General features: G+C 44.6%; 1 protein-coding gene across 1 annotated transcript in view; it reads left to right on the top strand.

The window, feature by feature from the left end:
* The window catches only part of LOC138293098 (complement factor H-like), a 595,692-nt gene that overhangs the window by 500,513 nt on the left and 68,178 nt on the right, over nucleotides 1-27,001 (top strand). Inside the window, exons 19-20 of the mRNA XM_069232110.1 lie at nucleotides 1,902-2,102; nucleotides 17,068-17,250. Coding sequence (XP_069088211.1) covers nucleotides 1,902-2,102; nucleotides 17,068-17,250 — 384 coding nt within the window. The remainder of the gene's footprint in view (nucleotides 1-1,901; nucleotides 2,103-17,067; nucleotides 17,251-27,001) is intronic.

Below are 27,001 nucleotides of genomic sequence, written 5' to 3'. Positions count from 1 at the left end.
GGAGCACAGGGCCTTGCCTCCAGAGACAGTGAGCCATTTCCAAGAGAGACCTTCCTCTCACAGTTCAAGGTTAGATGATGCAGCCCCTGGCTGAGCCAGCAGATGAAAAATGAAACAATAGCTTGCTATCATTTCTTTTTTCATAATTTTCGATCTGCTGGCTCAGCCAGCAGCGCATGCAGGGAGGGGCGGAGCTGGGCCACGGGAGGTGGGAAGGGGCGAAGGGGAGAGTGCACTAACTGCGCATTTCAGTTTAGCTGGCCGTCTGAAGCCGGCCAAACACGCATACAAACGTAGGTTTCTTGAACTCGGTTGTATACACTGCCAGACTGGAGAACCAGCACAAACCCCAGGCTTGTATCTGAATGGCAGTCTCAGACCAATCCAGGCGCTGCTTTCATGCTATTCTTAGCATAAACACAGCACCAGGATTGCTGGGGAGCCTGTGCTGGTGTCCCAGTGAATGCTGGGACACCATACGAAGAGGAGCAACAAGTGAGGCAGCATGATGCTGCAGGAGGCGGCGATGATGAGGAGATCCTGTAAGTGGCTCCCCAGTCCCCATCGTCACCCCCCAACCCCCCTTGACGTATGCGGGAGTGGCCTCTGCTATGTAGGTTATATAAAGGGTAGCTGATGAAGGTGGAGGGGAGATGCACTTCACTGTAGGGGAGGTACACACAGTCCTCCGAGTTGGTGTGACATTTTTGTTTTACATGCACATTTCACTGAGACCCTAGAACAAGATCTGTCCCTACAGGTTATCCAGTGCTTTACTTCAGGTTCCCTTCAAAGGTGTCTATGAATGAATCATGAAAAATGTCCCATTAAAATTTAATTGAACAGTAAATTGCTTCCCTCCAAAATAGTTCAAGGGGTTAACATGCCCACCACAGACATTGGTGTGTTCGTCTACCTAATAGCCCCAAGTCCTGGTATGACTACATAGCTTTCATCCTTATAAGGTAAATAATTCGAGTTCCTTTCTGTTGGTTTTCTTTCCACCTTTATTTACAGGGACAGAAAAATCCAGTATGTGCAAGTGGTTATGAATGAAATAAATTGTACACTCTCCGAGGTAGGCTAGGCTTAAAGGGAGAGAGAGGTATACACTCAAAGTTGTGATGAATGCACACAATGAGGGAGGCTGTGCTACGAAACCAGACCTTTTGGCATTGCCAGTGTTTGTTATTTGCAGCCGTGTGGTATGCCTTTATTTTGCTGGCTGTTCGCATTCTTCAAACCCATATCTGAGGGATGAACTATCATGTGCATTTTGTCTAACGTTATTAGTTCTTTACATTTATTTACACATCGCACAACAATAAAACCTGTTGTTTGGTGACCCCTGTTTGTATGCATAAATAGTGCTGTCTGAGTGAACATACATATATATGCCAGTCTGTATGTTTCCTGTTGGTGCATTTTAAGCTGGCATGCGTGCTTATTTGTATTTCTTTGCTGGAGCCTGTTCAGGGCCATACCAATTGTGGGAATGTGCAATGCAAGTGCACTTATTATAAGATAATACAACACAGTGTTCTCTATTTGTGTGTGCCACATAACTGACTGACTGGTGTTATCAATTCCAGCTACATTAGCGCCACGAAATGAACGCTTGCCAAGTTTAATTCAGGGTTTCTCTGCTAAATTCAAAATATACTTAAATTGTTCTATTACGAAGATAAAAAATGAAGAGTAAAATCTGTTATGGAAAAAGGTATAAAGGAACTTACATGTTGTTAGAAAATATCAATGTCCATTGTAAACTTTGTAAAACTATATCTGATCGTATTGTGGCTTATTTTACTGTTCTTTTGATTGTTTTTCTTTAGTAATGAGGCATGCAGTATTTTAATTCTGTTTTTATTTCAATTAGTCAATTTACAAATATTTTCCAGGTCCGTGTCATGTAACCAAAGAAAAATTGGAAGAACATTTTGTAGAATTAAGCCCGAAACAAAGGGATAAAACAGCTTTCAAGGAGGGCGAAACAATAGTTTTTACATGTAAATCCGGATTTCGAGTACTCACAACCTCAGGGAGCCTAACTGCAAATTGTACTAAGGCTGGATTTATCTACCCCACTTGCACCAATCCAAGTAAGTGTAATGTACTTGTGTAAAGTATTTGCTAGTTAATTATGGTGGTGAAGTTCCAGAATGAAATCTGTTTTTTCTGGTAGTAATTTATTGCAAAGAAGTGTTTCTCAAGCTCCTTGGCACAGAAAACTAAGGGCCAGATGTATGATTCTGGCCCATTGCGATTCGGTAATTGCAATTTTGAAGAAATCGCTATTACCGACTCGCAAAGGGCCATGTATCACATTTGCGAATCGGTAATAGCGATTTCTTAAAAATCGCAAATGCAATTACCGAATCGCAAATTGCGATACTGGCCCCATTCGCAGCTATGGCTGCGAATTTTTTTGTATTTCCAAAATTGCGATTTCTGAACCAGAAATCGCAATTTTGGAAATGCAAAAGGCCAGGGTGCTGGGGGCCTAAGGCCCCCTCTCCAGCACCCCAATTTTTCTTTTTTTTAACATGTAAAGTACACACATGCCAAAAGGGCATGTGTGCTTTAATGTTACATTTAAAAATGCAGTTTTACTGCATTTTTAGATTTTGCACCAGGTTACCACCTGGTTGCAGACCATGGTATTTTGCATGTGCAGAATACCATTCTGCGAAAAATCGCAATTTGCGATTTTTTGCAGAATTGACTTGCGACCTGGATTTTGCGAATCGCAAATTGCGATTCGCAAAATCCAGGTCGCAACGCAGAAAAGCGATTTCTATTTTGTGTTCTGCGAATGCCTTTGATGCATTGCAGACCACTATTTTGCACTTGCAAATGGCTGATTTTGCCGTTTGCAAGTGCAAAATTTGTTGATACATCTGGCCCTATATGTAGAAAGAGAGTGGGCCAACGTATGCAATGTCTCAGCCTAGCAGTTGAAGACTTCTTTTTCTACCTTCATTTCCTGAACATAAACACCTACCTTGTTATCTAGTTCCCTAATATGATGATTTGTTGTCTGGGGAATAGCTCAGGAAGTGATATTCAGGGATGTGAATCTCAAATTTTTCAACTAAAAAAGCGATGGACCTCAGGGTGGAGGAGTGGGATGACCAAGATTCAGGATGGACTGTTTCCAAAAAGAAACGCATTAGTACAGTTTTGCATTAGGTTGGCCTCTATCTAGAGTAGCACAGTGGGGGAAAACGATGGTTTGGAATGTCACCCTAAGTGACTGCTAATGGTTGGAGTCTTTGCAAGTGTTTGTCTGCTAATGGTTAGACTCTTTGCAAGCAGTTGTCCCATTGCATTTCACTGTCTGGAAACTTTGGACTGACACAGCTTTCCAATCCTACATCTACCAATGTTTGTGAATTCCAAAAAGTAGTGAATTTGAACCCGTTCAAGGGGTACTTCTCTGGGTGTGGATTTACTACCTTTTTGGTAAACCAGTCACTATATTTATTTAAGTTGCTCATCCAAAAAAAAACACAAACAAGTTAAAACCTCTTAGTGAATTGAGAGCAATGAGAAAAATCAAAACAGACCTACCAGACCCGGCTCAGAGCCCAACTACTAAGTCAGGAATATATTTATTTGTTGGGTGTTACACCCCAAACCACCTCAAAAGTCCTCCCCTGTTGTCACCTTTATGAGGAATTACTCACACTTCAAACGCACATGCCCTCCTGATTTTATTAATGGTGTTGTGTATCAGAAGAGATATATTTGGAGTGACAGGTGGGATGCTTGGATTAATTCCATCCACTTGTAATTAGTTTATGCCACAATTTAGTCCTTTGTGGTCTTAAGTCATTTGGTTACTCTAGAATGTGACCTTGCTCATGCAAAGCAGATTGGACTATGCTGCAGTACAAATAGCCTAGATAAAGTTACCGTATACCATCTGATTTGGAACAAAAGGAACACCAGAACATGGGATGAGGCATCTGCATCTTCATATGAACTCCCCTGTAAACAGAATAGAATATACTTCAGTTTGTCACACACATGTAATTCCTCCACCTCCGTTCCCCACCATCAAACAGCAACACATGGACAAAAGCAAGTTAGCACGTTTATATCTCTCTTTTAAGTAAATAACTTGTTAATGCATGAATATCAGCAGTGAATAATAGAAGTGCATTTCTAGTAGGGGACCTAGGTGTTGGAGCTCAAGTTGAAATGGTGGAGCAAATAAGTTATGTCTTGTTTCAGGAAAGTGACCCCTCTGCCTTCCAGATTCTCTGCTAAAGTGCTATACCTGTTTTGTGAAAATGAACAGTACATGATTTGTGCAGTGCCCCAGAACTCTCATAGGCAATGTGGTGTGTTCAGAAAAGAGCATTAGCAATTCTGATCCAGATCAAAAGCACACAGGTGCACCCTTGTGGCCAAGAAGTGCAACCAACAGAAAATCCTCAATATGTCCGGCTTTGCCACATAACTGACGACCCTCCCATACTGTGTTAGGGGCTGAGGTCACATGTGGATTATACCTACCAGTTCATTAGGTAGCAAATGTAGTCTGGGACGTGCTTCATAGAGATTCAATGATATAGCGACAATCGCCCTAATGGATTTTACCACTAAATTGTAATGCTACTATTCTTAATACTGATAATACTTACTTTCCAAGTTAGTATACATGGAGTAAAGAATAATAAATAATTATTGTTCAATGCAATGGTAGATCAGTATCGTGGATGCAATCTTATTGTATGTCAATATTGTTGACCTCAAATTCGTGACTGACAATCCTTAGTACGAAAGGAGGGCCTCAGATCAGATAATGTCGTTAAGTGAGAGCAAATATATCCATAGTAGTCACTAATGTCAGGAATATCAGAGGGTAAGGCATAACATACTGAGGGGCGGGAAAGATGGTGCCTAGACTTTTCAACGTTCGTTGTTACTTACCATAGTTAGCTTTGAACTTACTGTGAGGGATTCAACACCATCAGGACCATAAGGCCATCAGACTCTAAGACCAAACTACCTGCTAAAAGGTGGATCCACCACAGGCTCTTCTACTGAATAATGGGGGATAATGGTCCCATCGCGGGATCGCCAAAGCTGTGGGAAGGACCCTGCTGTCATGCCGACGGTGCCCCCCGGTTGTTTTACAGTGTTCTCGCTGGGCTGACCGACGGGAACATTGCATTTTGATGTTCCCGTTGGGCTGACCAGTGGAAACAGTGCTATGGTATTGGTCTTGGCTCCCTTAAGGGAGCCGAGGCCAGTACCGTAGCACAACAGCACCCTCAGAATGTGTATTGTCTACACAGCAGACAGTGTGTAGGAAGGTACCATCTTGCCTGGCATGTTACCCCCATTTTTCACTGTATATATGTTGTTTTAGTTGTATGTGTCACTGGGACCCTGGTAACCCAGGGCCCCAGTGCTCATAAGTGTGCCTGAAGGTGTTACCTGTGTAGTGACTAACTGTCTCACTGAGGCTCTGCTAATCAGAACCTCAGTGGTTATGCTCTCTCATTTCTTTCCAAATTGTCACTAACAGGCTAGTGACCATTTTTACCAATTTACATTGGCTTACTGGAACACCCTTATAATTCCCTAGTATATGGTACTGAGGTACCCAGGGTATTGGGGTTTCAGGAGATCCCTATGGGCTGCAGCATCTCTTTTGCCACCCATAGGGAGCTCTGACAATTCTTACACAGGCCTGCCACTGCAGCCTGAGTGAAATAACGTCCACGTTATTTCACAGCCATTTTACACTGCACTTAAGTAACTTATAAGTCACCTATATGTCTAACCTTTACCTGGTAAAGGTTGGGTGCAAAGTTACCTAGTGTGAGGGCACCCTGGCACTAGCCAAGGTGCCCCCACATTGTTCAGAGCCAATTCCCTGAACTTTGTGAGTGCGGGGACACCATTACACGTGTGCACTACATATAGGTCACTACCTATATGTAGCTTCACAATGGTAACTCCGAATATGGCCATGTAACATGTCTATGATCATGGAATTGCCCCCTCTATGCCATCCTGGCATAGTTGGCACAATCCCATGATCCCAGTGGTCTGTAGCACAGACCCTGGTACTGCCAAACTGCCCTTACTGGGGTTTCACTGCAGCTGCTGCTGCTGCCAACCCCTCAGACAGGCAGCTGCCCTCCTGGGGTCCAGCCAGGCCTGGCCCAGGATGGCAGAACAAAGAACTTCCTCTGAGAGAGGGTGTGACACCCTCTCCCTTTGAAAAATGGTGTGAAGGCAGGGGAGGAGTAGCCTCCCCCAGCCTCTGGAAATGCTTTGTTGGGCACATAGGTGCTCAATTCTGCATAAGCCAGTCTACACCGGTTCAGGGACCACTTAGCCCCTGCTCTGGCGTGAAACTGGACAAAGGAAAGGGGAGTGACCACTCCCCTGACCTGCACCTCCCCTGGGAGGTGTCCAGAGCTCCTCCAGTGTGCTCCAGACCTCTGCCATCTTGGAAACAGAGGTGCTGCTGGCACACTGGACTGCTCTGAGTGGCCAGTGCCACCAGGTGACGTCAGAGACTCCTGCTGATAGGCTCCTTCAGGTGTTAGTAGCCTATCCTCTCTCCTAGGTAGCCAAACCCTCTTTTCTGGCTATTTAGGGTCTCTGTCTCTGGGGAAACTTTAGATAACGAATGCATGAGCTCAGCCGAGTTCCTCTGCATCTCTCTCTTCACCTTCTGATAAGGAATCGACCGCTGACCGCGCTGGAAGCCTGCAAACCTGCAACATAGTAGCAAAGATGACTACTGCAACTCTGTAACACTGATCCTGCCGCCTTCTCGACTGTTTTCCTGCTTGTGCATGCTGTGGGGGTAGTCTGCCTCCTCTCTGCACCAGAAGCTCCGAAGAAATCTCCCGTGGGTCGACGGAATCTTCCCCCTGCAACCGCAGGCACCAAAAAGCTGCATTACCGGTCCCTTGGGTCTCCTCTCAGCACGACGAGCGAGGTCCCTCGAATCCAGCGACTCTGTCCAAGTGACCCCCACAGTCCAGTGACTCTTCAGACCAAGTTTGGTGGAGGTAAGTCCTTGCCTCACCTCGCTGGGCTGCATTGCTGGGAACCGCGACTTTGCAGCTACTCCGGCCCCCGTGCACTTCCGGCGGAAATCCTTCGTGCACAGCCAAGCCTGGGTCCACGGCACTCTAACCTGCATTGCACGACTTTCTAAGTTGGTCTCCGGCGACGTGGGACTCCTTTGTGCAACTTCGGCGAGCACCGTTTCATGCATCCTTGTAGTGCCTGTTTCTGGCACTTCTACGGGTTCTACCTGCTTCAGTGAGGGCTCTTTGTCTTGCGCGACGTCCCCTCTCTCTTCAGGTCCAATTTGCGACCTCCTGGTCCCTCCTGGGCCCCAGCAGCGTCCAAAAACGCCAAAATCACGATTTGCGCCTAGCAAGGCTTGTTGGCGTCCTTCCGGCGGGAAAACACTTCTGCACGACTCTCCAAGGCAAGAGGGATCTGTCCACCAAAGGGGAAGTCTCTAGCCCTTTTTGTTCCTGCAGAAACCTCAGCTTCTTCTGTCCAGTCGAAGCTTCTTTGCACCCGCAGCTGCCATTTCCTGGGCATCTGCCCATCTCCGACTTGCTTGTGACTTTTGGACTTGGTCCCCTTGTTCCACAGGTACCCTAGATTGGAAATCCACAGTTGTTGCATTGCTGGTTTGTGTCCTTCCTGCATTATTCCTCTAACACGACTACTTTGTCCTTAGGGGAACTTTAGTGCAATTTGCACTCACTTTTCAGGGTCTTGGGGAGGGTTATTTTTCTAACTCTCACTATTTTCTAATAGTCCCAGCGACCCTCTACAAGGTCACATAGGTTTGGGGTCCATTCGTGGTTCGCATTCCACTTTTGGAGTATATGGTTTGTGTTGCCCCTATCCCTATGTTTCCCCATTGCATCCTATTGTAACTATACATTGTTTGCACTGTTTTCTAAGACTATACTGCATATTTTTGCTATTGTGTATATATATCTTGTGTATATTTCCTATCCTCTCACTGAGGGTACACTCTAAGATACTTTGGCATATTGTCATAAAAATAAAGTACCTTTATTTTTAGTATAACTGTGTATTGTGTTTTCTTATGATATTGTGCATATGACACTAAGTGGTACTGTAGTAGCTTCACACGTCTCCTAGTTCAGCCTAAGCTGCTCTGCTAAGCTACCATTATCTATCAGCCTAAGCTGCTAGACACCCTATACACTAATAAGGGATAACTGGGCCTGGTGCAAGGTGCAAGTACCCCTTGGTACTCACTACAAGCCAGTCCAGCCTCCTACATTGGTTGTGCAGTGGTGGGATAAGTGCTTGCACTACTTACCACTCTTGTCATTGTACTTTTCATAAGAGAAAAATATACAAAACAAGGTCAGTGTATATACACATAGCCAAAAAGTTTTGCATTTCCTCTTTTCACTCTTTTCTAAGTGCTGAAAAGTACTTCTAAACTTCCAAAAAGTTCTTAAAAGTTTAAAAAGTTTTTTTCTGTCTTTCCAAAAAGTTCTGAAAACTTTTTCTCTTTTTCTATCACTTTAACTCTCTCTAAAAAAATTCTGGCACAGGCCAAAGTGTTGATCTGTCCAAACTTGCATATGACAACCTTAGCTGGAAAAGAGCAAGGAGTCTCTGTATAGAGAGAGGTTTGAGTGTAGGGAAGAATCCTTCCTTGGAACTGTTACTTAACATGCTTAGAGAACAGGATAAGGCCATAGGTGCCCCATCTGTTGAAAAAGTACCTAATAGTTCCCAATCTGATTCAGGGACTCCCCCAGGAAAAGATTCAGGAAAGAAACTTCCTAGCCTGCCCATTACTAGACAATCTAGCATAGATGGTAATGATGATGAGCCACACCAAAGAAATAGTGTTGTCTCACATCATAGCAAAAGCATTTATTCTCACCATACTGGTAGTAATGTTTCTGTAAACCAAGCTGTTAAGTTGGCTTCTGTAAGGGACAGGTCTCCTTCTGTTCATTCCCATCATAGCTCTGTTTCTAGAAATGTCCCTCCCACCAACCCTGATGACAGAATGTTAGAGAGGGAACTCAATAAGTTGAGGGTGGAACAAACCAGACTGAAGCTTAAAAAGCAACAGCTGGATTTGGATAGACAGTCTTTTGAATTAGAGAAGGAAAGACAGAAGTTGGGTTTAGATACCCATGGTGGCAGCAGCAGTATTCCCCATAGTCATCCTGCAAAAGAGCATGATTCCAGGAATCTGCACAAGATAGTTCCCCCTTATAAGGAGGGGGATGACATTAACAAGTGGTTTGCTGCACTTGAGAGGGCCTGTGTTGTACAGGATGTCCCTCAAAGGCAGTGGGCTGCTATCCTATGGCTATCATTTAGTGGAAAAGGTAGGGATAGGCTCCTTACTGTGAAAGAAAATTATGCTAATAATTTCCAAGTTCTTAAGAATGCACTCCTGGATGGTTATGGCTTAACCACTGAACAGTACAGGATAAAGTTCAGAGAGACCAAAAAGGAGTCTTCACAAGACTGGGTTGATTTCATTGACCAGGCAGTGAAGGCCTTGGAGGGGTGGTTACAATGCAGTAAAGTTACTGATTATGACAGCCTGTATAACTTGATCCTGAGAGAGCATATTCTTAATAATTGTGTGTCTGATTTGTTGCACCAGTACTTGGTGGACTCTGATCTGACCTCTCCCCAAGAATTGGGAAAGAAGTCAGACAAATGGGTAAGAACAAGAGTGAACAGAAAAGTTCATACAGGGGGTGACAAAGATGGCAACAAAAAGAAGGATGGTAAGTCTTCTGACAAGGGTGGGGACAAATCTAAAAATGAGTCTTCATCAGGCCCACAAAAACACTCTGGTGGGGGTGGTGGGTCCAAATCCTCCTTTAATCAGAACAAGGAAAAGAAACCATGGTGCTATTTATGTAAAATAAAAGGCCATTGGACAACAGATCCCAGTTGTCCAAAGAAAGGCACCACAGCTCCTACCACTACAACCCCTACTGCTACACCTAGTGTCCCTACTAATAGCAGTGGTGGTGGGAGCAAACCTACTAATAGCCAATCCAAGGGAGTAGCTGGGCTCACTTTTGGTAACTTAGTTGGGGTTGGTCTGATTAGGGAGACCACAGAGGCTACTTTAGTCTCTGAAGGGGCTATTGATTTAGCCACTTTGGTTGCTTGCCCCCATAACTTGGAGAAGTACAAGCAACTAACCCTAATAAATGGTGTTGAGGTCCAGCCCTACAGAGACACAGGTGCCAGTGTCACAATGGTGATTGAGAAACTGGTGCACCCTGAACAACACATACTTGGACACCAGTACCAAGTAACCGATGCTCACAACATAACACAAAGCCACCCCATGGCTGTTGTAAATCTCAACTGGGGGGGGGTAACTGGTCCAAAGAAAGTTGTGGTAGCTTCAGATTTACCTGTAGACTGTCTATTAGGGAATGATTTGGAGACATCAGCTTGGTCAGATGTGGAGTTGGAGGCCCATGCAGCAATGCTGGGCATCCCAGGGCATATTTTTGCTTTGACAAGGGCTCAGGCCAAAAAGCAAAAAGGACAGGGAAGCTTGGATCCTGGAACAATGGACCAAGTGCTCCCTAAAGCTAGGGCTAGTAGAAGCAAACCACTTCCTACTATCCCTCCCTCTACAGTGGATTCAACTTCTGAGGAAGAAGAATTCCCTCCCTGTGCAGAACCTACACCAGAGGAGCTGGAAGCAGACACTGCTGAGCTTTTGGGTGAAGGGGGGCCTGCCAGAGAGGAGCTAAGTGTGGCACAGCAAACCTGTCCCACATTAGAGGGTCTCAGACAGCAAGCTGTCAAACAGGCTAATGGGGATGTCAGTGACTCTCACAGAGTTTACTGGGAGGACAACCTCTTGTACACTGAGCATAGGGATCCTAAACCTGGAGCTGCCAGGAGATTAGTGATTCCTCAGGAGTACAGAAAGTTCCTCCTAACACTGGCACATGACATTCCCTTAGCTGGGCATCTAGGACAAATGAAAACTTGGGACAGACTTGTTCCCCTGTTTCATTGGCCTAGGATGTCTGAGGACACAAAGGAATTTTGTAAGTCCTGTGAAACCTGTCAAGCCAGTGGCAAGACAGGTGGCACCCCAAAGGCACCCCTTATTCCACTGCCTGTGGTTGGGGTTCCCTTTGAAAGGGTAGGGGTTGACATAGTTGGCCCCCTTGACCCTCCTACTGCTTCAGGCAATAGGTTTATCTTGGTGGTAGTGGACCATGCCACAAGATATCCTGAAGCAATTCCTTTAAGGACCACTACAGCTCCTGCAGTGGCAAAGGCCATCCTGGGAATATTTTCCAGGGTGGGCTTCCCAAAGGAAGTAGTATCAGACAGAGGAAGCAATTTCATGTCTGCATACTTAAAGGCCATGTGGAAGGAGTGTGGTGTAACGTACAAGTTCACAACACCCTATCATCCACAAACAAATGGACTGGTAGAGAGATTTAATAAAACTCTCAAAGGCATGATTATGGGTCTCCCTGAAAAACTCCGCAGGAGATGGGATATCCTTCTACCATGCCTCCTTTTTGCCTACAGGGAGGTACCCCAGAAAGGAGTGGGCTTCAGCCCCTTTGAACTTCTTTTTGGACACCCTGTTAGGGGTCCACTCACACTTGTAAAGGAGGGTTGGGAACAACCTTTAAAAGCTCCTAAGCAGGATATTGTGGATTATGTACTTGGCCTCAGATCAAGGATGGCTGAGTACATGAAAAAGGCCAGTAAAAACCTTCAGGCCAGCCAAGAGCTCCAGAAGCAATGGCATGATCAGAAGGCTGTTTTGGTTCAGTACCAACCAGGGCAGAAAGTGTGGGTCTTGGAGCCTGTGGCCCCAAGAGCACTCCAAGATAAATGGAGTGGTCCCCACACAATTGTTGAAAAGAAGGGAGAAGTCACCTATTTAGTTGACTTAGGCACTGCCAGGAGTCCCCTTAGGGTGCTCCATGTCAACCGCCTGAAACCCTACTATGACAGGGCTGATCTCACCCTGCTCATGGCAACTGATGAGGGACAGGAAGAAGACAGTGATCCTCTACCTGATCTCTTCTCTTCCACAGAACAAGATGCTCTTGTGGAAGGTGTAGTTTTGGCAGATTGTCTTACTGCTGAGCAGAAAGACCATTGCATAAATCTCCTAGGAGAATTTTCAGAACTCTTCTCTACTGTGCCAGGCACCACTTCTTGGTGTGAGCACACTATAGATACTGGAGACAGTTTACCTGTCAAAAGTAAGATCTATAGGCAGCCTGACCATGTCAGGGACAGCATAAAGCAAGAAGTTCATAAAAGGTTGGAACTAGGAGTGGTTGAGCACTCTGACAGTCCATGGGCTTCCCCTGTGGTACTGGTACCAAAACCCAATTCTAAAGATGGAAAGAAGGAAATGAGGTTTTGTGTAGACTATAGAGGTCTCAACTTGGTAACCAAAACTGATGCTCACCCTATACCCAGGGCAGATGAGCTTATAGATACACTGGCATCTGCCAAGTATCTAAGCACTTTTGATTTGACTGCAGGGTAGTGGCAGATCAAATTATCAGAAGATGCTAAATCTAAGACTGCATTTTCTACCATTGGAGGACATTACCAGTTTACTGTAATGCCTTTTGGTTTGAAAAATGCACCTGCCACTTTTCAGAGGTTGGTGAACACAGTCCTGCAAGGGCTGGAAGCTTTCAGTGCAGCATATTTGGACGATATAGCTGTCTTTAGCTCCAGCTGGGATGATCACCTGGTCCACCTATGGAAAGTTTTGGAGGCCCTGCAAAAGGCAGGCCTCACTATCAAGGCTTCAAAGTGCCAGATAGGGCAGGGTAAGGTGGTTTATCTGGGACACCTTGTTGGTGGGGAACAGATTGCACCACTTCAGGGGAAAATCCAAACAATTATTGATTGGGTTCCCCCTACCACTCAGACTCAGGTGAGAGCCTTCCTAGGTCTCACTGGGTATTACAGGAGGTTCATTAAGAACTATGGCTCCATTGCAGCCCCTCTTAATGACCTCACATCCAAGAAAATGCCTAAAAAGGTATTATGGACAGCAAACTGTCAGAAAGCTTTTGAGGAGCTGAAGCAGGCCATGTGCTCTGCACCTGTCCTGAAAAGCCCTTGTTACTCTAAAAAAATCTATGTCCAAACTGATGCATCTGAATTAGGAGTAGGGGCAGTCCTATCACAACTTAATTCTGAGGGCCAGGATCAACCTGTTGCTTTTATTAGTAGAAGGTTGACCCCTAGAGAAAAGCGTTGGTCTGCCATTGAGAGGGAGGCCTTTGCTGTGGTCTGGGCTCTGAAGAAGTTGAGGCCATACCTGTTTGGCACTCACTTCATTGTTCAGACAGACCACAAACCTCTACTTTGGCTAAAACAAATGAAAGGTGAAAATCCTAAATTGTTGAGGTGGTCCATATCCCTACAGGGAATGGACTATACAGTGGAACATAGACCTGGGAGTAGCCACTCCAATGCAGATGGACTCTCCAGATATTTCCACTTAGACAATGAAGACTCATCAGGTCATGGCTAGTCTTATTGTCCTTCGTTTGGGGGGGGGTTGTGTAGGAAAGTACCATCTTGCCTGGCATGTTACCCCCATTTTTCACTGTATATATGTTGTTTTAGTTGTATGTGTCACTGGGACCCTGGTAACCCAGGGCCCCAGTGCTCATAAGTGTGCCTGAAGGTGTTACCTGTGTAGTGACTAACTGTCTCACTGAGGCTCTGCTAATCAGAACCTCAGTGGTTATGCTCTCTCATTTCTTTCCAAATTGTCACTAACAGGCTAGTGACCATTTTTACCAATTTACATTGGCTTACTGGAACACCCTTATAATTCCCTAGTATATGGTACTGAGGTACCCAGGGTATTGGGGTTCCAGGAGATCCCTATGGGCTGCAGCATTTCTTTTGCCACCCATAGGGAGCTCTGACAATTCTTACACAGGCCTGCCACTGCAGCCTGAGTGAAATAACGTCCACGTTATTTCACAGCCATTTTACACTGCACTTAAGTAACTTATAAGTCACCTATATGTCTAACCTTTACCTGGTAAAGGTTGGGTGCAAAGTTACTTAGTGTGAGGGCACCCTGGCACTAGCCAAGGTGCCCCCACATTGTTCAGAGCCAATTCCCTGAACTTTGTGAGTGCGGGGACACCATTACACGTGTGCACTACATATAGGTCACTACCTATATGTAGCTTCACAATGGTAACTCCGAATATGGCCATGTAACATGTCTATGATCATGGAATTGCCCCCTCTATGCCATCCTGGCATAGTTGGCACAATCCCATGATCCCAGTGGTCTGTAGCACAGACCCTGGTACTGCCAAACTGCCCTTCCTGGGGTTTCACTGCAGCTGCTGCTGCTGCCAACCCCTCAGATAGGCAGCTGCCCTCCTGGGGTCCAGCCAGGCCTGGCCCAGGATGGCAGAACAAAGAACTTCCTCTGAGAGAGGGTGTGACACCCTCTCCCTTTGGAAAATGGTGTGAAGGCAGGGGAGGAGTAGCCTCCCCCAGCCTCTGGAAATGCTTTGTTGGGCACAGAGGTGCTCAATTCTGCATAAGCCAGTCTACACCCGTTCAGGGACCCCTTAGCCCCTGCTCTGGCGCGAAACTGGACAAAGGAAAGGGGAGTGACCACTCCCCTGACCTGCACCTCCCCTGGGAGGTGTCCAGAGCTCCTCCAGTGTGCTCCAGACCTCTGCCATCTTGGAAACAGAGGTGCTGCTGGCACACTGGACTGCTCTGAGTGGCCAGTGCCACCAGGTGACGTCAGAGACTCCTGCTGATAGGCTCCTTCAGGTGTTAGTAGCCTATCCTCTCTCCTAGGTAGCCAAATCCTCTTTTCTGGCTATTTAGGGTCTCTGTCTCTGGGGAAACTTTAGATAACGAATGCATGAGCTCAGCCGAGTTCCTCTGCATCTCTCTCTTCACCTTCTGATAAGGAATCCACCGCTGACCGCGCTGGAAGCCTGCAAACCTGCAACATAGTAGCAAAGACGACTACTGCAACTCTGTAATGCTGATCCTGCCGCCTTCTCGACTGTTTTCCTGCTTGTGCATGCTGTGGGGGTAGTCTGCCTCCTCTCTGCACCAGAAGCTCCGAAGAAATCTCCCGTGGGTCGACGGAATCTTCCCCCTGCAACCGCAGGCACCAAAAAGCTGCATTACCGGTCCCTTGGGTCTCCTCTCAGCACGACGAGCGAGGTCCCTCGAATCCAGCGACTCTGTCCAAGTGACCCCCACAGTCCAGTGACTCTTCAGCCCAAGTTTGGTGGAGGTAAGTCCTTGCCTCACCTCGCTGGGCTGCATTGCTGGGTACCGCGACTTTGCAGCTACTCCGGCCCCCGTGCACTTCCGGCGGAAATCCTTCGTGCACAGCCAAGCCTGGGTCCACGGCACTCTAACCTGCATTGCACGACTTTCTAAGTTGGTCTCCGGCGACGTGGGACTCCTTTGTGCAACTTCGGCGAGCACCGTTTCACGCATCCTCGTAGTGCCTGTTTCTGGCACTTCTCCGGGTGCTACATGCTTCAGTGAGGGCTCTTTGTCTTGCTCGACGTCCCCTCTCTCTTCAGGTCCAATTTGCGACCTCCTGGTCCCTCCTGGGCCCCAGCAGCGTCCAAAAACGCTAAAAACGATTTGCGCCTAGCAGGGCTTGTTGGCGTCCTTCCGGTGGGAAAACACCAAAGGGAAAGTCTCTAGCCCTTTTCGTTCCTGCAGAAACCTCAGCTTCTTCTGTCCAGTCGAAGCTTCTTTGCACCCGCAGCTGGCATTTCCTGGGCATCTGCCCATCTCCGACTTGCTTGTGACTTTTGGACTTGGTCCCCTTGTTCCACAGGTACCCTAGATTGGAAATCCACAGTTGTTGCATTGCTGGTTTGTGTCCTTCCTGCATTATTCCTCTAACACGACTACTTTGTCCTTAGGGGAACTTTAGTGCACTTTGCACTCACTTTTCAGGGTCTTGGGGAGGGTTATTTTTCTAACTCTCACTATTTTCTAATAGTCCCAGCGACCCTCTACAAGGTCACATAGGTTTGGGGTCCATTCGTGGTTCGCATTCCACTTTTGGAGTATATGGTTTGTGTTGCCCCTATCCCTATGTTTCCCCATTGCATCCTATTGTAACTATACATTGTTTGCACCGTTTTCTAAGACTATACTGCATATTTTTGCTATTGTGTATATATATCTTGTGTATATTTCCTATCCTCTCACTGAGGGTACACTCTAAGATACTTTGGCATATTGTCATAAAAATAAAGTACCTTTATTTTTAGTATAACTGTGTATTGTGTTTTCTTATGATATTGTGCATATGACACTAAGTGGTACTGTAGTAGCTTCACACGTCTCCTAGTTCAGCCTAAGCTGCTCTGCTAAGCTACCATTATCTATCAGCCTAAGCTGCTAGACACCCTATACACTAATAAGGGATAACTGGGCCTGGTGCAAGGTGCAAGTACCCCTTGGTACTCACTACAAGCCAGTCCAGCCTCCTACACAGTGCGCATTCCGAGGGTGCTGTGCAGGACCCCCCCTGGTCCCCTGCACTGTGCTTCCACCAGCTTTTCCATGATGGAGTCTCCACCATGGAAAGGCTGGTGGAAATAGGAGTTGTGATCAGCATGGTGGTGCTGAGTTCAGCGAGGTCAGCCTGTCGGGAACCTTGTCCCAGTGGTGATTGCAGTCTCCTGGTGGTCCGACCGCCAGGGTCATAATGTGGCAATCGGACCACCAGGAGTATAGCAGTCCGACCGTCACAACGGGGCTGGTGGTCTCAAGACTGCCAGGCTCATAATGAGGGCCTACATCTATCTGTGTCCTCTGTGAAGATGAACTATGTTGCTATTTTTCAAAACAACCGAAAATATATTTAGCTTTTTAGTCCATCTTTCACAAAATTTAGTTCATTCCTTCATTTCAAAGGATGACCCCAGTTGTACATTTTGAAAAATATCTGCTTTTTCCCACAGGATAATCAGGTATTTGTTTTATTTTCTGCAGATCCTTGTCGTATATCTCAAGAGGGTATAGACTTGCATAATTTAGAACTGGTGGGAGAGGTTTCAGTGTTCCGTCAAGGGGAAACCATTAAATTTAAATGCAAATCTGGATATTTTGAAAATACACCGCTAACTGGAACCTGCAAGAACAGCATCATATCCTATCCCACCTGCATGCCAGGAGGTAAGTGCATCGAACTGGTCTTGGAGTCATGCATGCAGGGATTTCTGAATTCCTATGTTTTCTTCAATTGTATTCTTCTTCGCATTTCCTCCAAAGACTATGATGTCAATTTTGCTACCTCTGGCATTTTTATGAATTGCGATCTGTGCCTTATCGAGTTACATATATTGTCAACCCCACTTCTTATAAAGAATGATCCCCTTGTGAGTTTACATACCTCACAAATAGGAAAAGATAACAAGAATTTGCAATGCAATGGATCTCGCATTTGCTCAAGTTAAAGCTATTAGCATTGTAAACTCCGAACCGGACTTTTCTTGCCACATAAACTGAAAATGAAAAGTAAAACAGTTTCACATATGCGAACAGACGACCGCCATGAGCGCAAAGCAGACACACAAAAGGAAACAGAAGGTCTCTCAGAGTGAAACGTATTGGCAAAAGTGCAATTATCCATGTAACCGGCAAAAGTGCAATTATCCACATAACTGGCAAAAGTGCAAATATCCATGTAACAGGGTCGACGTCATGCAGGCGCTTGACTACCACCCAGCGAGATTGCTCTGCCTATGAAATAAAGAGAAAAGTAGTCCAGAAACCATACAGAAAACATAGAGCCTCGTATGGTTTCAGTAGTTGCCCGTTGCACTCGAGGTGGGCTAAACACCAGAAAAGGCATGACGTATGCATGCCTTTCACTAATTAAATCAAGCGAAGTTTAAAAGGCAAGCCCACGAACCAACCAAACTAATGGGCATGACTTGGGCGTGGTTAAAAGGCCACAGAGAGATTACACCAGGGACAGAGCATTTTCCACCCTCAACCCTAAAAACAGAAGTCATATAAAGTGAATTTATAGAACACACCTTTTTTGCAAATTTGATAAGTGGCAATCTATCTCCTTCTGGACCAGGACTGCCGAGTATTTGGTATCCTGTTGCATACTCATTTTAGAAGTAATAGTCCTGAGGGACAGGTTAATGGTCTTACATGGATGATGCACGGTGTTTTCTCCCAAAATACATAGGAGTGCAGGATATTACACAAAAACACACTGCAATAATAATAATAATAGTCATTCTTATACAGTGCTTAACACCACTATTTATGTTGTTTCTAAGCACTGTAACTACCAGGCAATACAACTACTCAATTTGTTGATACTCAGTTCACCACACTAAGGACCTAATTACAAGTGCCCTTTTGAGGAAGGTTTTAGTTCTGCATCCATGGCAGTGGTGGCTGGTGGTACTTGAAAGGGGTGGGGTGCCTCTTGTATGCTTTTAAAATGTGGGAGCTTTTCACTTTAGTACACTGGTTTATATCACTATAGTGAGAGGCATTTATTAAAACTGTTAAAAGATGCCTCTCACTATAGTGATATTAAACGATGTACTAAAGAGCAACGAACCTGCATGTTAAAAGCTTAAAAGAGACTAGAGCACGTTTATTCAGATTACGTGCATCCTTAACTCACTTGTATGCTTTTAACATCCAGGAGCATTTTATTTTAGTACTCAAGCTGTGCCACTATATTGGGAGGCATTTATGATAACTGTTAATGAATGCCTTTTAGTATATTGACATTAACATATTTACTAAAGTGAAACGCTCCTGCATGTTAATAGCATACAAGAGACCAAACCACGTTTAAATATGTCACTTCAGGATGCACACATCCTGAGCTCACTTACTCAAAAGTGGTCTCTTGTATGCTTTTAACATGCATGTGCATTTCACTTTAGTACATCAGATTATATCACTATATTGAGTGACATTTAATAACAGTTTTAATTAATGCCTCTCAGTTTAGTGATATAAGCTGATGTACTAAAGTAAAACGGCCCGAATGATAAAAGCACACAAAAGGAATACTTTTACCTACATGAGTTCCAGATGTGTGCTCTGCTGCACCAGCCTGCAATTTGTTTTTATTGTTTCTAAAATAGTAAAAACGAACCACAAGCTGGCAGGCATGATAGAAAGCCTCCAACCACCGTTTCACTTACCTGGCAAATCCTGCTCTTGTACACGCACAGCGGCCTGCAACAGGATGTGCTGCTACTGTTTCATTCGAGGATGGGAGACTGCTCTCTTGGCCTCCGATGCAAAAGCATGACTCATGACTTTGAGTCTCATGCCTGCAGTCATTCACAGGCTGCAAGCAAAACTCTTTCCCAACACATCACACGTGACGAGCATGGGACCCACTTGAAAGTTTCTGGCTGCCTGGCTCTCACGCAGCAAGTGCGAGAGGCAACCAAGCACTTAAACAGCACACCATGGGCTTAAAGCCCTAATAAAAAAATAACTTGTATGAATGGTAATTACTCTTACGTGGAAAAACGAAGTGGGTGATGCCCTGGCACCCTTTAGTGGCAGCCGCTGCTGATCCATGGAGTTCAAAATAGTGGAGGCCCCTTTACCTCCAGTGCTGGAGATTTTTCGTTGGACCAGGAGAATCTCTTAGGAATGGGGAATTACTGGGGGAATAGTTAATTCTGGATCTGATTCCTCTGTAATTCTTCAGTTTCTCTCATATTTTTCAGGTGATTTCAGCAACTGAAAGCATGAGAAGTGCAACTTTTTCAGTCTAAATGTGTCCATTTTCAGGGTTACTAAGCTGGGCAGGCAATTATAGGAGGTTTTAATGTTCAGTCTGGGTACCAGAAATATTACCCCAGCAATTTATTAGCAGATCACTGCTGACTCAACCAGTGCTAGATAAAAGGCAATATGAAATGACATCCTTGTAATCTGAAGAGAAAAACTTTATGGCCCATATTTATACTTTTTGATGCACAACTGCGCCAACGCAGTTGTGGGTCAAAAATTTTACCGCCGGCTAACGCCATTCCAAAGCGCCATGCGGGCGCCTTATTTATTGAATGACTTTAGCCGGCGCTGCGGACTGGTGTGCGTAAAAAAAAATGACTCACACCAGGCAGCGCCGGCGTAGGGGAAAATGGAGCTTGGGCGTCAAAAAATGGGGCAAGTCAGGTCTGAGGCAAAATTCAGGCCTCAACCCGATTTGCGCCATTTTTTTTTACGCCCAACCCCCATTGAAATGACTCCTGTCTTAGCAAAGACAGGAGTCATGCCCCCTTGCCCAATGGCCATGCCCAGGGGACTTATGTCCCCTGGGCATGGTCATTGGGCATAGTGGCATGTAGGGGGGCACAAATCAGGCCCCCCTATGCCACAAAATAAATACGAAAAAAAAACTTACCTGAACTTACCTTAACTTCCCTGGGATGGGTCCCTCCATCCTTGGGTGTCCTCCTGGGGTGGGCAAGGGTGACAGGGGGTGTCCCTGGGGGCATGGGAGGGCACCTCTGGGCTCCTTCTGAGCCCACAGGTCCTTTAACGCCTGCCCTGACCCAGGCGTTAAAAAACGGCGCCCATCAGACTGCCCCCTCCTGTGCGTCAAAATGACGTCACAGTATAAATATGGGGCACAGGCCTTAAAGTCATTTTTTGGAAGGGAACGCCTACCTTGCATATAATTAACGCAAGGCTGGTTCCCCCTTCCAAAATATGGTGCACATGATGGAACTTTGACGGCCGCTGCGAAGGACGCCAAAGTATAAATATGCGTCAAAAATGTTGACGCACATTCGGCGCAAACAGAGTATAAATATGCCCCTATAATCGAGACAGTCAATCCCTAATGTTCAAGATATGAATGTTTATTCCATTTCAGTTAAATATCACATCCAATAAAATAGCTCTGATGTCGTTCACTGAATTCTTTATTCCAAAGTTTTTAAAACATATCTTAAATGGTGGTAGAAGACTCATGGTTATAAGATGCCCATGTTATGCGGTTGGTGAAAATGGTCTTTGGTATTTCAAATGATGGTATAAGGCTCACGATTAGAAGCCCAAAAGAAGCAACAGAGTCACTAACCATGTGTTGGCTGTATGAACTTACATTATTTTGATCAAAAACTTTGGAATAAAGAATTAAAATATTTAATCCTTCTGCATTCTGTCCTCCATATTCTTGTACCACAATATTCTTGAGGTTGATATTCAATAGCACAATCCCTGCAGATCACCTAGTCACAAGGTTGGCTGTGGCAGTGTGAAAGAAGAAGAGACCATCTGTGCAGGAAATTATAATATGCTGATTTCCCGCTCAAGGGGCATCCTGCACATGGTAATCTTCATTATGAACATCCATTATACAGTTTTACTTACTTTAGTGGAACATGCTTAGTCAGGAATAATCTGTATGATTTGCAAATGTTGACCTTTTGTGACTTCAGATATCTACAGCAGTGAAGAAAAGCTTCACCCCCCTTAGCCCAGCAAGTAATAATCTGCATTGGTCCCCCAGGTTTTGCTTAAGCATGTGACACTAGCAGGAGCAGCAGCAATAACAATCCAATCTTTTTTTCTGAAGGACAGCAATGCCACGGAACATGTTTCATTGCTTATGTTCCCTGTCACCCAATGGTACTAAATTATTGTAAAGTGCATGCAAAGGGTATCTCAGTGTGCCTAGTTTGAAACCCTGTGAAGGAATATCATTTGTTGTGCAACAGAACAACCTCTGGAAGTGAGTAGTCTTCTTGCAAATTGTGGCACAGAGAAGGAACCTAGACTGCTATAAATTCATAATATCTAGACGTCCCGGAGAATTTAGGAAGGGGACATTTATATTGCTTATCTCCTCTAAAAGTGTGCACATGTAATAGACCACCATTCTGTGATTCAAGGCCAATAGCAAAGTAGTTAGTACCTGGGATAACATGTATAGTTTCTTCTAAAGGACAAGGTGGCTAGTAAGAAATAATCCTTCTCTTCCCATTAAAGGACTCTGCTTATAAAAGAAAATGATTTAATCAAGTAGTTACAAGATGAACAAATCTATGCCTTCTTGCAAATAATATGATTCCGTGCCTATCATAACATGGAGGACTTATTCTCGTTAGTGGACTAGTAATTTTCTTAAAATCTTCAATAACCAGTTATTCACTTCTTTAAAGCCTTCAGACTGATCCTCTTCTAATTTAGGAATATATCCCTTTCATATGATCTCCAATTTTCCTCCTTTTATAAAATGTTTTTATATGCACTTTAACTTATATGTCAATTTACATAGTTGCATGTTTTACATTGTCCTTGAATAAAACACATCTTGCATATATCCAGTATGTGTTCCAACATTTTTCATATCATAGGTCAACCTGTATTTAGTACATCATAAATGTAGTACAACAGTACATCTTATGGCAGAAAGCAACATTTATTAATCCTTTTTTCAATGTAAACTTTAAACAGTGTCTATGCACTACCTGACGTTATCAAAATTGGGGTTGGTGGTCATGTGTCTGCTCTCTTCCCATCTACTGAATCTTAACTTTGGCATTTACTCTGAATCATTCTAGTAATCATCCTAGCTGTCCACTACTTCCACAAAGGAGGCAACAACTGCCGCCCAATCATCTGCTAGTGAAGTGTATCCCAAATTGTTGATCATGAGCTGATTTCTGGCGTGCATGGACAGTCTGAGCTGTAAAGATGCATGTAATTTTTGTGCTTATCTTGTCACATTTGCTGCGCTTCAACGACAGAGGTCAAATGTCAGGCTGTCTTCTGACAAGGTGCTGCTTATTCTTTTAACATGGGATTGATGTTTACTTTTCTTTCTCTAACTGCAAAGGGAGAGGAATATTTAAAGTGAATTACGTAACAGCCTTAGAATGTCGACTTTGTTTTGCAACACACAACAAAATGTAAATACCTGCAAATTAATTGCATGCAATCAGCAGCTAGGAAAGCAAAAATGAAGTACGCTTTCTTTGTAATTCTGAAGTATGCTGGAAACAGCAATTTTAATAGAATCAAAACAAATAATACCACTTTAATTGGTGATGCACAAATGATATATCCTCACAGAAACCTCATTTCTAAACATTATCATTTCAGTGTTGTATGCTATATAGTTTTATCATTTAAACTGTATGTCTGTGCAAAGTTAGTGGCCATTTCGATGAAAATATGCTGAGTGTAAATGACAGTACGCTACCACGTGATGCTTCAGTTACATTTGAAAGTCATCTCTCCTCATGTCCATTAAAGGTAGGTGGGTCATGAATATTTGATGATCCAAAAAGCTGGTTGTGGCTGTAAAACGTTTGGGAACCACTGTGCAATAAATAAAGAGGTATTTTGCACAATCCATGCTTCTGTTTGTCTCTCAATGACGCCTCTTCAGCAATAGCCCACCGTTCTACCTCACTCTTCGATCTACAGTTGGGATGATGTCCTCCTCTGGATCTCCAGTTCATTGCTGTGGTTTGCTTGGCCAGCACTAGACCTAGTTCTAGTAGCCTGCTGGTTGCTCTAGTGGATTTCAATTGGGGGTATAGACCCAGTTGACACACCATTTTATAACAGGTGCATCCATCGAAGAGCGTTTGTAAGTTTCGCCATCAGCCAGAACCTAATAACACCTGGGCAAGACCAACTCCTAAGCAGGAAGTCTGCATCAACTATATTGCATCTTGATCAAGCTCTATCTCCCATTCCATGCATTTTATAAAATTTATGTGATGTAAGATAGGTCATGGAGAGGTAGTTAAAATAGGTATACCGACATCTAGTGTTTTTTTTAACTGTGTGTGCATACTCTAGGATCCTGTTCCACTCCTTCTCACAGAATTCCTGGTCCATATTATATTCCCAATTCCATTTGTTTCAGGATCCGGTGACTCTGCCATCAGGTGGAGCTGCTTGAGGACCTTCTGTGAGCCTGCTGCTATCATGAATACTAGTTTGGAACCTGTGCTGAACTTTAGTGTTCAAAGCCTCATGGAAATCAGACTGACTACATATTCCATTGCAGGCTCTTTTTTATCAACCACTAATGCATTATGGTATTTGTATGTCTCACCTTACCATGAGAGCTGGAGAGGAGACTTTTGGTGAATCATATTATACTTTGAACTGTCTTACCTTTTCCAGTATGTGCATGTTCTCCCTTGCATGAATTCTAGTCATATTACAAAACTAGATCTGATCCATGTTCCACTCCAGATTTTCGTTCTGCCCACTGGTTGCTTCCTGGAACCTCTGTGCATTGCTTTAGGCAGAGAGCTGGAGGAAGGAATTTGACTGCTCCCACCTGCTCTGTGCTGCAGCCAGCTCACACCTGTTTTAAATTCTAATCACCCTGCATGGATGTAAGCTAGGAGGAGAGATTAAAGCCTGACTTCTGCTTTGAGAACTTGCGCTTCAACTGCCGTTGCCGGGAGCTTCTGCTTTCTTCTGCAGTTGCCTGCACTGCTGAATCCTTGAAGCCTTGAGAGGAGTTTCTGTTTCTTGCTATTGCTTTTTGCAGTGTCCTGCTTTCATGTCACTGCTCTGAGCAGCATTCTCCTTTGTGCTTCCTTTGTTTCTCAGTATTGCCTTCTTTTCCAGCCTCATATCGCTATTTCTGTGTTTTTCCTGTTGGGCTTCTGACCATGTATTTTTTTGTCCTATGTAGTACAGTGGTCTCAGTTATTTGTTGAGTAGACTGGTATTACATTGCCTTGTCCCCTTGCTAAGTGGTACCTCTGGAATCACTCAGTCCTGCCTTCGTTCCCTGGTAGTTTTACCCTCTACAAGCCAGTTATAGTCATAAATACGGCTATCTTGTGGAAACAGGAGACTAATATACAACCTCCACCATAGCATTTCATGAGTAGCTGGTTATTAAGTCACTCCCCCCCAAAGGGAATGCATTTCTCATGTGACTGCCACATATTCCAGAATCTGCAATTCTGGTAGGTCGATGTGGTGTCTAGGTATGTGTGTTCTGAAATCCCTTTTGGGTTCTATAAGGAATGTGTGGGAGAGAATGAATGTGAGAAGGAGGCAGTTGCTGAGAGTTGGTGGTTGGGGTCTTCTCCACTTACTCATTCTTGGAATAAATGTTTAATGGATGAAACTCGTGTTCCTGAAATATCTTCCTACATATCACAGTCGGCTTCAATGTGTAATGCATCTGAGCCTCTCTGCTTACCACCTTCTAAACAATCCCCCACCATTAGTAACTCAAGTTTACTCCATGCCACAAATCTGCATGAAGTAAATAATCCCCCTCTAGGCTTAGGAAGACCCACGAGTGGCACCACTGGGGCATAGAGATGGAGCTGCCACAGTTTCTAAACAAATTTTTGATAGCATCATAATGCTATAATTACCATCTTGGGCTGTCACTGTGGGAAAGTAGCACTTCCAGGAGGAGGGCTATCAGAGCACCTTCCTGTCTTGATGTCTGTCTTGACTTCCTTAAGCAACCTAGTTCTTCCAGTTGTAGCCCCACTACCCGTCTGGCTAGCCATTGAATCTGGGCTGCAATGTATTGAAATCAAGGACTCCCAATCCTCCCTCTGTATGCAGAATGTTACACAGAGAAACATGTCTACCATCACCCCAAATGAAGTCACTCATCAGCATTCCCATCGATCTGAGGCAGGACTGGGGAATAGAGATCCTGAGATTTACAAATAGGTAAATAACTCTAAGGAGCATGGTTCTCTTCCAAAGTTCAACTGTCACTATCAGTGGGGGTTTCAGTGTGCACCGGAACCCTCAATGATTGTAGTGCCCCATAAAAGTTGCCCCTCCCTGCTGTATATGTCGTGGTGGTAGATCTAGACCACTAAGTATTTGCACTTTCACTGTATATGTCCCTGTTCCACCAACTGTGGATGTCTCTGGGCTCTGCGGACATTGGGCAGATGAATGACTTCTCCCAATTAGTTCGAAGGCCAGTTACTTCACCCGGCTGCTGCAACTTCTGGGCGCTCAAATTCACGCCTGTTTCTGTGTCCCCAAAAACCAAAGCAGATCATCCACACAATGCAAGATGTTAAGCTGAGTGTCATGGAATGGCATGCCTTTCCCTCTGCTTTCCTATCTGACAATGCTTGTGAATGGCTCTATGGCTCGAAACAAACAGCATTAGAGATAGCGAAAAACCTTGATAGGTTCCAGTCTTTTTCTCAGTGATCTCAGAAATATTATGTCTAATCTTAACATGGGCTCATCCATCTGAAAATAAAGAATCATTATCCATTTGTCCCACCAGGGGCCCAGATTCATGCGGTGCACTGCTGCATGACTGTATATCCAATTTAGCATGTCAAAGGCCTCTGTAGGTCCACTAACAGGTCCACAGACTTGGGAACCCTGCCACAGTGTCTCATTCATTACCTGTATAAGCTGTTGAATATTTAGTGAGATGTTGGGTTGAGGAATAAAATAATTTTGCTCTGCATGTACCAACTGCTGTAGATGAGGCTGCAAATGAACAGCTAGTACATTTGTGAGAAATGTATAGTCAAAATGTACCATTGACAAGGGACAGTAGGGTAGGTGGACATATCCTCTTGGTCGATGTGTGGCTAAGGTAGGAAAATCAGTAGTGCTTCTTTTATGGTAGGTGGAAGACTGCCATCGTCCCAGGCCACTGTATACAGCTCCACCAAGTGGGGAACTATAAGTGAAGCATATGTTCGACAGAATTCCCCTGGGAGTCAACCAATCAGAGGAGTTTTCCCTCTGGCTAAATCCTTAATGGCCCTTCTTAGTTCTTGTTCCGTAATCTGCAGTCCTAACATTTTCTTTGTTCTAAACTGTGGGTAAGGTGGTCTATTCCTGAATGTTACTATATTTGTGGAACGTTTGTGCCACATTTGTGGCAGAATGTGATCAGCCATATACAAGCTTATAGTGCTACATAAAGATTCCA

Source organism: Pleurodeles waltl, chromosome 4_2 (genome assembly GCF_031143425.1).
Source record: "Pleurodeles waltl isolate 20211129_DDA chromosome 4_2, aPleWal1.hap1.20221129, whole genome shotgun sequence".
Lineage (NCBI taxonomy): Eukaryota > Metazoa > Chordata > Amphibia > Caudata > Salamandridae > Pleurodeles > Pleurodeles waltl.
This window is presented reverse-complemented; position numbering and strand designations above follow the sequence as displayed.